The 14068-nt window shown below is 58.9% G+C and overlaps 1 protein-coding gene across 12 annotated transcripts in view; it reads left to right on the top strand.

The window, feature by feature from the left end:
- Positions 1-14068, top strand: part of MACF1 (microtubule actin crosslinking factor 1) — a 135974-nt gene that overhangs the window by 33852 nt on the left and 88054 nt on the right. For 6 of the 12 annotated variants that reach the window (XM_053964510.1, XM_053964516.1, XM_053964518.1 and 3 more), the window contains exons 4-17: positions 1521-1598; positions 2982-3074; positions 9099-9265; positions 9870-9982; positions 10075-10181; positions 10553-10672; positions 10778-10873; positions 11108-11235; positions 11331-11424; positions 12111-12265; positions 12369-12645; positions 13052-13180; positions 13428-13505; positions 13633-13794. In XM_053964510.1, coding sequence (XP_053820485.1) covers positions 1521-1598; positions 2982-3074; positions 9099-9265; positions 9870-9982; positions 10075-10181; positions 10553-10672; positions 10778-10873; positions 11108-11235; positions 11331-11424; positions 12111-12265; positions 12369-12645; positions 13052-13180; positions 13428-13505; positions 13633-13794 — 1797 coding nt within the window. Of the gene's footprint in view, positions 1-1520; positions 1599-2981; positions 3075-5400; positions 6403-9098; positions 9266-9869; positions 9983-10074; positions 10182-10552; positions 10673-10777; positions 10874-11107; positions 11236-11330; positions 11425-12110; positions 12266-12368; positions 12646-13051; positions 13181-13427; positions 13506-13632; positions 13795-14068 lie in introns of those variants that run through there. The other 6 variants (XM_053964505.1, XM_053964508.1, XM_053964507.1 and 3 more) reach the window with 1 other exon arrangement.

Consider the following 14068-nt stretch of genomic DNA (forward strand, 5'->3'; position numbering starts at 1 on the left):
GCGCCGGCCTGGTGCCGTGCGAGCAGCGAGGAGGAGGAAGATGATGATGATGAAGAAGTAGGTCGAGCCTGCCCCGGCCGCAGCAGCTCCCTGGCAGTGCCACCAGATCATCCAGCGGGGTTTGGGATAAAACCCAGCCCGGGCGCTCTGCTGGAGCAGGGCTGTGTTCCCGGGGTCTGGATTGTCTCTGTGTGCGCACTGCGGGGTCAGCCTGCAGGCAGGGCACGCCACCCACCCGCTGTGACAGCATGTGTCCCCTCCACGGGGCGGGAGGGGACAGGGACGGGTCCCGCACGCTGCTCGGGGCCGCTGTGAGGGCTGCACACCTGGCACTGCATGGACAGGCTCCGGGCACAGGCACCTTCTGGGATCCTGCATGGGACTGGGGGTGGGAGCGAGCGCAGCACAGCCCCAGGTGAGGGTCAGAGCCCAGAATGTGCCCAGATGTGTTTTTCAGCCCCTGTGCTCGGGGTGACGATGCCCTTGTGCAGTGTCACCTCCCTGGAGCGGGCTGTAGCACCTTCCTGATGGTCCTGCAGCCCTGGAGGTGTTCCCCTTGCAGGGACAGCTTTTCCCCTTGCAGGGACAGCTTTTCCCCTTGCAGGGACAGATTTTCCCCTTGGAAAGACAGCTCTTCTCTTGCTGGGACAGCTCTTCCCTTCAGGCTGGAAAAGGAAGAGGACTCGGAGCACTTGGGGTGTCCCAGCAGTTCAGAACATGGCTGTGGGGTGTGTCCCCCCACCATGGTTGGAATGAGATGGTCTTTAAGGTCCTTTCCAACCCAAAGCTCCCGTGATTCCGTGAACATCCTGGTGGTGCCTCATCTTGAGGCTGGGATTTGGTTTTGGGTGTCGCTCCTCCTGCTCCTGCTGATTCAAAGCCTCCCATCCCCTTTCCCTGGCCGTGGCTCAGCTGATGGAAACCTCTGGAAATCCCTCAACTTCAGCAGAGATGGGCAAGGCCCAGGGTGTCTCATGTGCCCCTTCCCAAGGGATTCAGAGGTACCTGGAGCAGCAGCCCCTGCCATGTATGGGAAGAGCTGGAGGGGCTGGTGCTGAGGTCAGGGTTCCTCTGCCATCAGTGAGGACCTGCAGTCCTGAGCCCCCCTGTCCTTAATCCCCCTGTCCTGCCTCTGCTTCCACCTGGACAAATTGGACTCTGTACCTGTTTGAGTCCACCTCTGTGCTGAGCCCTCTTCCCACCTTGTCTGGCTGTCCACGAGCTGGGCAAGATCCTGCCCTGGGGTCTCAGAGGCTGAGCCAGGCCTGCACCCAGACCCTCAGGGCCTCAGCTGAGGTCTGGATCTCAGCATCTTCCCACCTTCATCTCCCAGCAGGGCATTTTAACCTTCTCCCAGCAATGACCTTATTTACTCCAGGACAAGGTAGAGCAGGACGTGTGGGGGCACAGGGGGTCACAGCAGCACGCTGACACCTCCCGGGGGGGGGTCACTGTGCATGTGGGGTGCTGCCAGCCCAGCCCCACGAGCCTGACCTAAAACTGCTGCCTGTCTCTTGCAGCCACGTGAGAAGGGCCGGATGCGCTTCCACCGCCTGCAGAACGTGCAGATTGCCCTGGATTTCCTGAAGCAGCGACAGGTAAGGGCTGATAAAAGCTCATCCAGCAGAGCTGGGTGGTTTGTGCATTCTTTGTCTTGTCTGAGGCTTTGGAAGGAGTCGAGAAGCAGCCTGTGCTGGGGTGTGCCCGTCTCTCTGGTGCTGATGGAGGATGGATTTCAGGGGGATTTTCCGTATGGGTGTTGTGCCTCTGGAAACCACCCCTGCACACAAAAAACACGGTGAAAAAGGGACCTGACCCCAGCTCTGAGAAGAGGTTGGCAAATGTCACTTCTGCACCCCAAAAGGCTCCCCTGGGGCTCCCTGGCAGATCCCTGCTGTGGGGATGGGCGGCTGTGGCACATCTGTGCCTTCCCACCAACTTCTGGGGAGATGTGGCAGCTGGCTCTGCCCAGCCCACGCAGCCTTGACCTGTGTGGCACCGCTCCTCTGGACATCAGCATGGCCTTATTATCCCTCAGTTTTTGGAGGAGAGGCTCTCTCCACCAGGCTTTTGGGAGCTGCTAGCCCCTCAGTGCCAGAGACCAGCCAAGCAGCACAGCCCTGGGCAGATCCTGCCCGCAGCAGTGGGATGCATCCCGAGACTTGTTGGCTCTGCAGGTGGAACCCCCACAGCCCCGGGGGCTGGGTGTCCTGTTCTGCCTGTTGGGTCAGGTTCTCCCCACCGTGATGCTCCCAGATATGCCAAGGTGATGATGATGATAAATGGTACCAGTTCATGCTGAAGCAGAGACTTTTCTCCCTCGCTGCTGGCCTGAGGGCATGGAATAAATTTGAGCACATTCCCTACTCCAGGGAGGGTGAGCTGCTTCCAGCCCCCCTCCTCCTCCTCCTCCTCAGCTCCTTGATAGAGACATTTTGCCAAGGGCTCTGGGGAACTTGTTTCTCCACTTGGATGAAACAGCTTTTCCCTTTGAAGTGTGGTGGCCTTGCTGGGATGTCTTACCCCAGACACTCCTGCCAGGGAGTGATCCGTGGGGTCCCGTGGAGTGCTGGGGAGAGGGGACTCCCCCAGGGGAGGAGTGAGGGTGTTCCTGCCTTCATTAGAGCTTGGTTTTGAGCCCAGGCTGGAGTTAAAGCTTGGTCATCCCCTTTTTCCCCGCTCTCTGTGGTCTGTAGCTGTTCAATTATGCACCAGTGCTCAGGGCTTCGGGGACGCTGCTCTGTGAGCTGAAGTAAAGCCATTAAGTGCTGGGAAAGCACTTCTGGATGGAGAGTGCTGGAAACATGGAAAAATCCTCCCCGAGCCAGGAGATGAGGTGGCATCTCTGCCTCTTTGGGAATCACTGGGATCTTCCTGTGTGCCTGCTCCTCAATGGAGTGCCCGGGGTGGCCCTGACATGTCCCCCTGCTCTCCAGGCAAGGCTGATGGGGAAACTTGAACCCTGTTTGCCTTTTTTCCAGGTGAAACTGGTGAATATCCGCAATGATGACATCACAGATGGCAACCCCAAGCTCACCCTGGGGCTCATCTGGACCATCATCCTCCACTTCCAGGTAGGACATGGAATTTTCTTGCCGGAGGACGCGGGGCAGGCGTCGGGAGCGCGTTGTCTCTCCGGGGCAGTGGAATCCTTGTTTTCTCCATTTTCCATGGAGATCTCAGCACATGGATGGGTCTGGAGGTTCATGGCAGTGTCATGGAGACCATGTTGGGAGGACAGCAACAGCCTCCCCTCGTCATTTGCATAATGAAATCATTAATGATGGGTTGTGTGCCGTGGCCTCCTGGGGGTTGTTGGCCGTGGCTGTTTGCTCAGCTGGAGTCTCTGGAGGAGAAGAGCAAATTTGGAAGGGGCCACAGGCTGTTATCCCAAGGCACTCCCGGCCCTTTGGGTGGTCGGTGCAGCCACAGAAGTTTTCACTGGGATGGAATGTGTCAGCTGGGTGACAGCACAGGGATGGGAGAAGTGCCCTGACCTGGGACTCTCTCCAGCAATTGTGTGCTAGAGCTGCTCTTGGAAAAGCGAGTTTTGGGTCTTTAGTAGCTTCAAATTATCCAATTGTAGCTCTGATGGCTTCAGGGGGGTGATGTGTGGCCATCAGTGAGTTGGCATTTGGGGTTTGCTGGGCAGTGCTGCTGTCAGCAGCTCGTTGGCCGTGTGGCATCGGCTCTGTGGGCCCGAGCCTGTGGGATCTGCTGTATCCCAGCTCCCTGCCTTATCCCTGCTGGCATCTTCCAGACAGGACTAGTGCTGCCTTTAAGGAAAATTGCACTGGAAGACTGTATCTTTTGGAGGATGGGCAGCGCCTCAGGGAGAGGCTTTTGGGGGGAGCATGGGGCTGAGCTGGGTGTAAGGCTGCTGACGAGGCTCTTCCCAGGCTTTGGCCCTGGGAAGCAGCCGGGGTCGAGCAGGCTCTGGATGCTGATGAGTCACCGTCATCTCCGGTGGGGCCCTGGCTGTGGCATCTTGTCCCCGCTGTCCTTGTGGTCAACCAGCCCTGGTGCATCCTCTGTTGCAGGAGAGGGACATCAGGAGGTCCTGGGTCCCCTCCATGCCTGGCTGGGAGCGGACACTGCCACCCTGGCTTGGGGGACAGGGTGGGTGACACGGGAGCAGGGCGGTGCTGGCGAGCCTGCGCGTCCTGCTCCCGCTGCGCTAACGGGATTTTTTCTGGGGTTGTGGCTCCATTGTGAACCTTTTAATCTCCCATGTCCCAGTGCTGCTGCCTGGGGGCAGGCGGCTGGGAGAGCCCCGGGAGAGGTTTGGGGTGGGATGGTGCTGGTGTGGAGCTCAGGCTCTGCCAGCTCCTGTGTGGTGAGGATGAGGGGGGTGCTCTGCTGCCCTGGGGGCTTTTCCCCATGCCCTGGGAGCTCTTTTGGTCACTGGTTTCTCTTAGTCATCTTCTGGATTGCTCCCTGTTGAGCGTTTCCCCCTTGAGCATTTCCTCATTGAATGTTTCCCTGCTTTCTGGGGCTGAGCTCAGTCTCCCCATCTTCATGCCCCCTACTCCCCAATTTTTGTCCCACCCCCACTTTTGGTGCATGTTGCCCTACCCTGGTCCCTCTGAGCTAGCAGGCAGAGTTGGGGTGCTCCATGCTCCTCAAACCCCTGCCCTGGGCAGCGTTTGGGGCAGGAGCCACAGGAGAGAGGCAGGAGTGGGACCAGACTGGGCTGGGCAGCATCCCACTCCCGTTCCTGCTGGAACCGCGGCTCCCTGGAGCGATGCTGGGTCTCCAGGGCACCTCTGTGCCCATCTGTGCCCCAAACTGGGTGAGCCTGACAGCAGCGTGAGCACACGAGTTGGGCTTTTGGGACTCCCAGAATTAAGAATTAAGGAGCAAACCTTCGGAACCGGAGAGAAACAGCCCTGCGGAGCCGGCTGGCGAGCATGCAGAGTCACTCTGACTCCTCCCCGCTTTTTTTTTTTTTTTTTCCCTTCCCATTTCTCTCCCACCCCTTCCTTTATTCTACCTTTGCCAACCTTCCTTAGGTTTTGTGTTTTATCCCAGTCTTCCCCACCCTCTCCCACTCCCCTCCTCGCTCCGCTGCCTGATTCCTGCTCCCTGTTTGTGTTGGCAAGGGCCGTGCTCCAATTACCTCATATTTGGAGAGAAGGACGCCGCAGCCAATCCCCGCTCCCTCTGCTTTTAGGTCAAGTGATTTCTGAACTGCAGTGAGATGCTTTGAATTTGTCTTCTCGCAGCGCCCAGGCTGTAAGATGGCTGTCTGGAGCGGCGGTGGTGGCGGCAGGGCTGGCGGGAGGGGACGGCGACAAGGGGCAGTCCGCGGAACGCTGCGCGCCGGGCGTTTGATCCGATGAAGCCCGGGTTGGGATTTATTCGGGAGCCGGCGACTCGCTCAGCTGCGTTCCTGCCGGCACCGAGCAGGAGGAGATGGGGAATTCGCTGGGCTGCGTTAAAGAGCAGAAGGAAAAAGCTGTGGGGAAGGCACCGCTGTCTCCCAAAAAAAGGGTGCGCTTCAAACGGAGGCGGAGAGGGAAGAGGAGAGCGATGCCGGAGGCAGCCCCGCAGGAGGAGCCCCCGGCGCTGGAGGTGGCCGAGGATGAGGAGGCGCCCAAGTCGAAGGCAGCCCCTCGGCAGGAGGGAGGAGAGGAGCCCTCCGGCAGCCGGCCCCGCGGCGGGGACCCCGAGCCGGCGGCGCTGCACCCCGGGATCATCGTGCAGGTGAAGGAGCGCTTCCAGGGGGAGGTGCAGAAAGCGCGCCTGGTGCTGGAGCCGCAGCGGCCGGGTGTGGCGGGAGCTTCCCGGGAGGAAGGCACCACCGTCATCGCCCGCCTGCTGGAGAACCCGGCCGAGAAGGACTGCGAGAAGGCGGTGAGCCGGCTGGTCGAGCTGCAGAGGAGCGGCAGCTGCCGGGCCGTGCTGCTGCCGCTGCGCGCAGGGACCGATGGCCGTGCGGGAGGACTCCTGTCCCCGGCCAGCGCCGCGTCCGGCGAGGAGCCAGCGCCCAGCCAGGAGCCGGAGGCCGGCAGCGCCCTGGAAGCCTGGGGGAAAGGAGGCAGTGATGATCCCAGCTCCAGCGCCGCCTGGACGTGCTCCTCCGCAGCAGAGCCGGGCACCGTGTCCGAGCTGTCCACGCCGTCCCCCATGGTGGATCAGCTGGAAAACCCCAGCGTGGGGAGAAGTTCAGGGTTGCCGTCGTCTGGGGCCGGGGAGGGAGATGCTCACGGGCTGCCGGCTTCCCGCAGCCCATCCTCCTTCAGCGGCAGCGCGGCCCGGAGCTCCTCGGGGTACGGCAGCGACCGGCCGGCCAAGGGCACAGGAGCTGGTGGGACCACGGTGTCACCCTCTGATGGTGGCCTCAGGCTCGCTGTGGAGGGCCGGGCTTGGAGGGGGAGCTCGGGGACAGCCGGAGCAATGGTCAGTGTGTGAGTGTGCCCTCGCCCCCTTTCCGGAGCGGGGTGGGGGGGACCTGGCTCGGTGGACCCCAAATCCTGGTGGCTCCTGGGCACGGTCATTTCGGCAAGGGGCAACCTCGTGCTGAGCACGGGTGGCAGGATGCTGGAGAAGAAAACTCCTGAAGCTTTTCCCTTCCAGCATCTCCACTGGGAAAGTATCCCTTGGGGACTGGCCTGTCCTGTCCCCTGCTCCTGGCACAGGCAGGCTGGGAGTGACAGTCCCTGGATCCAGTGGGTGCGGCTGGTGGCTGTATCCCTTGGGGACTGGCCTGTCCTGTCCCCTGCTGCTGGCACAGGCAGGCTGGGAGTGACAGTCCCTGGATCCAGTGGGTGCGGCTGGTGGCTGCTGTCACCAGTGCCACTCGTGCCCTCAGGCTGTGAATTTGGGGTGTCCCCATCCTGCTGCCCGTGCAGGATGAATGGTAGCAGGATGAACATAGAGATGTGGGGGCTCTGCCTGCTCTGAGGGGTCTCCAGGAAGAACAGGAGGGGATGATGCTGTGTTTCGGAGCCTGTTGCTGTTTGCTGGTCACTCTTTCGGGGGTGACAGTGTGGGCAAAGGTGCCCTTGGGTTTGGTCAAGCTGTGAATGCCCCAGAACAGGTGTGTGGTTTGAGGGGCTGTGGCCCTGATGCCTTTGCCAGGTTGGGACCACTGTAACAGCCACCATGTGGCTTTCAGCATCCTGCCACCAGTTGCTTGATGCACGAAGCTGATGCTAGAAGGGTTTGGCCCCAAGTCCTGTGAGTTTCCACTCTCTTTTCTTGCTGGTGCCTCCCTAAATCTTTGTCCTGTCACAGACATGTGAAGAAAGGAGGGTGGAGCTGGAGCCGCACCCTGCACCTCCAATAAGCACATCTCTAGGAGAGTTTCCTTCAAGGATGCTCTCAGGGAACAGGCCCAGTGGTTGGAGAACCCCAGTGCTGTGTGAGGGATTAAAAATAAAGGATTTTTCAGACCTGGGTGCTATGAGGTGCTCCTGGATGGGCAGCACTGCTGGAGAGCCCAGGTGAGGCACAGCAGGTGGGTGGGTTCACAGAAGGGTTCATTCTGCTCTTAATTAAGAGCCATCAGGTAACTAATAAAGGGGTGCTGAGCAGAGGGAGCTTTGTGGGTCCTCCCCTGCTCCCTGCCGGCATGGAGGGTCCCATCCTGCATCCTGCTGTTCACCCAGCACATCATCCCACCCATCCCGGCTCTGCCGCCAAGTGCCGGCTCCCGACATCCCTGGGGAAAGCCAGCCCCGGGGCTGGAGGAGTTAAAGGCAGCTCCGGCAGTGTGGCAGCAGCTGACAAAGAGCAGTTTTATGTGTGATGAGCGTATCAGGCTGGAGAGGGAGGTGAGCTGCAGCATACCAATTACACCGGCAGCATCCGCCCCGCCGGCGGGAGAGGCGGATAATCCCACAGGTCCCTGTCTCCAGCCTGCAAAGGGATGTCTGACAGCCGGGACCTGAGCGGTGCCAGCACCCAGCTGAGGGTGTTTTGGGGAGGGATTTGGGTGTTTTCAGGGCGGTGGGTAGGGCTGGGTCCTGGCACACCTGCTCCCCGCAGTGCCGGGAGGAGGAATCCGGGGAGCAAACAGCCTGTGTTGCCTTTCCGTGGGCACCCTGGAAAATCCGAGCGGCTCCCATCCTCCTCTTTGTCCTCCCCTTAATTAAGGGGAGGTAATTGTACTAACTGGGGAGCTGGAGAGGGGAGGGTGAGGAGGAAGCCGTGCCAATCAGGAATATGCTGGCATGCGGGGACACGTGCGTGGTGTCACGTGCCAGTCTGGGACTCGCAGCCAGTCCTGTCTGAGGGGTCCGTGACTGTCGCTGTCTTTTGTTGGGAACTGGGTCACAGCACCCCCTGCCACCAGCACCCCCTGGCACCAGCGAGCCAGAGGGGAAATGTCACATCCTTCTCCCTGTCCTTCCCTTTTCCCCCAACATGGAGCTGCTCCATGGCTGGAGGTCAGGGAGAGCCCTCCTCTCCAAGTGTTTTCCCACTTCTTAAGTTGGTATTTTTTTACAACAGGGTGCTCCAGGTGGAGCTCCCCTGCCACACCTGCAGCCCCAACAAGAGATATTGGTGGTGGTCCCTTCTCATTGCCCACCCTGGGTGCTGCTGGGTGGCAGTGACTGTTCCTGAGGGAGCCCTGGGTGTCTGAGGGTGCTGGAGCTCCTCGTGGTGGGTGCTGGGCAGGGGCAGTGAGGGTACAGGAGGGTGCACGGCGTGTTTGGAGCAGGGAGAGGCAGGAGCCTTCTCTCTCCAGGACATTGTGTTCCCAGTGAGGTGTGTCCCTGTCTGTGGGGACAGGGATGGTGTGGAGGGAGCGGCTCTGGTGGCTGTTGGGAGCTGGGCTTTGGTGTTGTCAGCTCGTGTCCCAGCTGGGCTGGGCTGTGTGGCCAAGCAGCACCTGGTGCCCCTGTTTTCACAGGGTTAGGAAATGTCTTGCTCTGCCTGCTTGGATCTCCAGCCTGCCCAAACCCCATGCAGGTCCTGTGACCCCTTTCCAAGTTCCTCGGCCGCAGGGTCCCCTCTCCCCCGTGGTGACCACAAGTTGCCTCCTGCCCTTTCTGGTAGCCAGGCCTGGGGCAAGTTCACAGAAGCAGGATGTGCCTGGTGGAGGTTTCCCTGCTCCTGCATCCTCCCATGGCTGTGCTGCTTCCTTACAGATCTCTGACATCTACATCAGTGGGGAGCTGGGGGATATGTCAGCCAAGGAGAAGCTCCTGCTGTGGACACAGAAGGTGACAGCAGGTTACATCGGGCTGAAATGCACCAACTTCTCCTCCTGCTGGAGCGATGGCAAGATGTTCAACGCCCTCATCCACAGATACAGGTAGGCAGGAAGAAGCAATGGGGAGTGTCATGAGGGTGGGAGGGGGGATGAGGATCTCCCAGTGGTCTCTGCCCACCGCTGTGGTCAGTGATGGGCTGGAGTGCTTGGAGATGTGGGTGAGGCTGGCAGGGAGCAATGTCTTTTTTACCTGGAATTCTCTCTTCTGCCAGGTAGTGGAGGGGGCGATGCTTGGAATGAGCAAAAGATACATCAGGTTGCAGGAAAAAAAAAATCTTAATGATGTTGAGGAGAGAGGCAGAAAAGAAAAGCTTTTAAAGTCATGAGTGCTGCAGTGCTGCCCTTTCGCTCTCCATGAACAGCAGCACTTCCGTCCACACTTTTATCCCAGGATCTTGGAGGTCTCACAAGCAGCAGTTAAACCTCCTTGGTTCCTCCTTCCCCAGCTGGGACCAAGGGGTTTTTCTCTGCAGCCTGAGCCCCCTTCCCAAAGGGGTTGAGGCAGGGAAGTCCTGCAGGCCAGGTCCCCTTGGAGAGCCACCACCCTGGGACAGGGGCTCAGAGCCACCCATGGCAGCAGCGCCCATCCAGGATGCTCTGCCCTGGCCACCTGGTGCTGGTTGTGACTCTGGGGTGTGTCTTGCAGGCCAGATCTGGTGGACATGGAGAGGGTGCAGATCCAGAGTAACCGGGAGAACCTGGAGCAGGCCTTTGAGATCGCCGAGCGCCTGGGGGTCACACGGCTGCTGGACGCCGAAGGTGGGTGGCCAGGGCATGTGACCAGTGCAGGGAGATGCCAGCCTCTCTTCCCACTCCCTTTCCTCACTGCCTTTCTCCTTCCCTCCTGCCAGACGTGGACGTTCCCTCTCCAGATGAGAAATCTGTGATAACTTACGTGTCTTCAATCTACGATGCCTTTCCCAAAGTCCCCGAGGGAGGAGAAGGGATCAGCGCCATCGTAAGCACTGCTGAGGGCTGGGAGGCTGGGACAGGTTTGGGAGGCAGCTGGGGGTTGTGGTTGGGGTTTGGGAAAGGGTCTGTTCCCTGTGGAAGAGGGCTGAGGAGAGGGAGGGAGTCCCCATAATGGTGTCTGCCCTGTGACCTGCTGGGGTGTCTGTAAGGCCACAGCCCTGCCCAGGCTCTGCAGGAAAAAAGCTGAGCTCCCACAGAGCAGCTGGCAAGGAGGATCCCCCTCCTCTCTGCACCTGGGATGGCATCACAGCAGGGAGGCCCTGGCACACGATCCACCCTGTGGCTTGTCTGTGGCACCTCATTTCCCTCTGTGATCTGCCCACCAGCAGTGCTTGCAAAGACACTCTCGCCCCACAGGAGGTGGATTCGAGGTGGCTGGAGTACCAGACCCGTGTGGAGTCCCTCATCTCGTGGATCAAGCAGCACACGATACTCATGTCAGACAAATCCTTCCCCCAGAACCCTGTAGAGCTAAAGGTAGGTGCTGGACAAGGTCTCTCCTCAGTGTGTCTTGTGTTCAGTGCTGAGGGGTGGGTGGTGGCATTCCCCAGGGTGGTTCCTGATGAGCCTTTCTCATCCCAGGCACTTTATAACCAGTACATACACTTCAAAGAAACTGAAATCCCAGCGAAAGAGCAGGAGAAAGGACAGATAGAGGAGCTCTACAAACTGCTAGAGGTAAGGATGGCTGCCCAGAGGCTGGTAGGTGGGAATGTTGTGCTTTTTTAGCAAGACTGAACTTGCTCAGTTCAGGTTTATTTTGGAGTGGAGAAATGGGAATGCCCCTCAGGATAAACGAGGCAGCGAGCAGCGCACTGCAGGAGCGGAGGCAGAGCCCCTCTTCCCTCGCTGGAATCCCCAGCCAGCTCAAGGCAGAGGTGGGAAATGCCATTCTGCTGATGTTTCCCCCAGGTCTGGATCGAATTTGGACGCATCAAGTTGCCCCAGGGCTACCACCCCAACGATGTGGAGGAGGAGTGGGGCAAGCTCATCATTGAGATGCTGGAGCGCGAGAAGCTCCTGCGGCCGGCGGTGGAGAGGTCGGTGCTGTGCCCATGGCAGGGACATCCCCTGCTCCTCCCTCTGGCCAGAGGGACATCCAAAACCCCTCTCTCATCTCCCTCTGTCATTCCAGGCTGGAATTGCTGCTACAAATCGCCAACAAAATCCAGAATGGTGCTCTGAGCTGTGAAGAAAAGCTCACCCTGGCGAAGAACACGCTGCAGGCTGTGAGTGGGGAGTGGGGTTTCCCCCTCCTGATTTTATTGATTTATTTGTTTTCCTGCTCTTTTTTTTTTTGTACCCATCTCCTCTCCTCTCTTCTGCTTGGGGTGATGGGTTCCCCTGGAATGTTTTCCTTTCTTTTCTGCCCTTGAGCCTGTCCCAGAGGTGCTGTAGGGGTGGTGGTAGATATTTGGTGATCCACAGATCACCTTGAGGACAGGGGCATGGGGAATGGTCTTGTCTCTGGGAATACAGCAAGTGAGGCTAGACATCTGCAGAGGTGCTGGTGTGGGGGAGACCAGCACTTCTGGAAAAGCTTGTTGAATATTTTTTGTTGTATAATGAGGCTTAAAACCCCCAAAATCTGTTTTATTTGCCTGGTGGAAAGGACTCAGTAGGGAGCAGGTTTTTGAAGAGATTTTCTTCGTTATGGGGGAAAGAGATGTTGGCTGAAAGGGTTGGGAGCTAAAAATGGTGATCCCATCTGTTCCTGGGACCTTTCAGTTCATCTCCAGAAGTTTTTCTAAAGGGGTTGTCCTGGGTGTGGTGTGGGGGGATGGATACGTGTCCTGCTCCAGCTAAGCTTGTGGATCCCAAGGTGTTTCCAGTCTCCAAGCTGGGTTGCTGTGGTGTTCTGCCTGCCCCAACTGGGCTGAGGGGACTCGGCCCTGAGTGTCCCATGTCCCCTCAGGATGCTGCTCACCTGGAGTCGGGCCAGCCGGTGCAGTACGAGTCCGACGTGGTGGTGTACCTGCAGGAGTGCGAGGGGCTCCTCCGCCAGCTCCAGGTGGACGTGCAGATCCTCCGGGACGAGAACTACTACCAGCTGGAGGAGCTGGTGTTCAGGTGACCGTGGAGGAGCTTCCTCAGGGGCTGCACATCTGCTCTGCGTGGGGCAAGGAGGGAGCACGTGTCCATCTCCTTACCCTCTCCTCGCTTCCTTCCCCAGGATCATGAGGCTGCAGGACGAGCTGGTGACACTGAGGTTGGAGTGCACCAACCTGTACAGGAAAGGCCACTTCTCCACGCTGGAGCTGGTGCCCACGACCACGCTGAGCACGACGCACTTGAAGGGCGAGTCCCTGACCAAGGGGCTCCACACCTCCTCGGCCTCCTGGTTCCGGAAGCCGATGACCAGGACGGAGCTGGTGGCCATCTCCTCCTCCGAAGACGAAGGCAGCCTCCGCTTCGTCTACGAGCTGCTGGCCTGGGTGGAGGAGATGCAGGTGAGTGCTGGGCCAAACCTCCTGCCTGTGCTCAGGCTGATGTGGGAAGCTGCCCCAGGCCTTTTCCTGCCTTTATCTGTGAGTAGTTGCTTTGATGGTTTGTAGTTTTTGGAGATCTGAGGCTTCTGTCTGGAGCTGGGTTTTCTCTCTTGTGGTCCTGCTGGCCAGTGGGGAGCAGAGGAGCCTTTCAAAGCTGGAAGCAGATCTGTGCTGATGCAGTCACTTGGTCTTACGTGGGTGGGAAGTTTGTGTGGGCTGTCCCAGAAACATTCAGTGTTGGAGCACTGGCTTAGGATCTTCTACCAAGACTGGGAGGTGTTTGTTCCCTCTGGGGTGACCTGGGAGGATTCCTGGTGTCCCTTTGAGAGCAGAATGAGCAGTGCTGACCTGAGCCTCTTGGTTTCAGATGAGACTGGAGCGGGCAGAGTGGGGCACCGACCTGCCGAGCGTGGAATCCCAGCTGGAGACCCAGAGGCACATCCACGCCAGCGTGGAGGACCTGGGCTCCAGCGTGAAGGAGGCCAGGATGTATGAGGTATGGTGGGGGACACCGGGCATAGCCCCACGTGGGGGCTGAGGGCATTAGGATCAGCTCTTGTGGGTCACTTTCCTGGCACAGAGGTGATTTTTAAGGATGGAACTTCTGAGTTGATGCAGTGCTGCCCTGAGCCATCCTCTCCACCCTCCCCTTCCTCACGCAGAGCTGTGGAGGGAGATTTGGGGATGGGGCTCTGAGTGATGCTGCCCTGTGATGGGTAACAGGAGCGTTTCTCACCCTTCAGGGTAAAATGTCTCCGAATTTCCGCGCGAGCTACACGGAGACGCTGGGCAAGCTGGAGACTCAGTACTGCAAACTGATGGTGAGCGGGCTCCCAGCACTGCCCGGGGAGCCTGGGGACCCTCCCTGCTCCAGGGCTGGGGAGAGGGGCAAAAACCCATCGGCCACAGAGCAGGGAGGAGGAATAATAAATCATTCTTTGTGCCCAGGAAACCTCGAGCTTCAGGCTGAGACACCTGCAGAGCTTGCATGGATTTGTGTCCCGGGCCACTGCCGAGCTGATCTGGCTGAATGAGAAGGAGGAGGAGGAACTGGCCTATGACTGGAGTGACAACAACCCCAACATTGCAGCCAAGAAGAATTACTTCTCGGTGAGTGCTGCGAGGGCAGGTGCTGCTTTTGATGCTCTGTGGAGCCCGCAGCTCCCAACAGACCTGAAATCCTGAGGCTGGATGCTCCCTCCCAGCTCACTGAGCTTGTTGCTCCTGAACAGAGCTGATGGAAGCTCTCCCCAGAGCAGAAAGTGAAATGAATGTGTGTCTTCAATTGAATTGCGATAAAAAAGGCATCAAAAGATGTATTTTTAGCATTATTTTGGAGCTCAAGGCATCTTGAATTAGTGGGGGCGAGGGGGGTAAGTCTGAA

The sequence above is a fragment of the Vidua chalybeata genome, chromosome 25, assembly GCF_026979565.1.
Source record: "Vidua chalybeata isolate OUT-0048 chromosome 25, bVidCha1 merged haplotype, whole genome shotgun sequence".
In the NCBI taxonomy this organism is placed as follows: domain Eukaryota; kingdom Metazoa; phylum Chordata; class Aves; order Passeriformes; family Viduidae; genus Vidua; species Vidua chalybeata.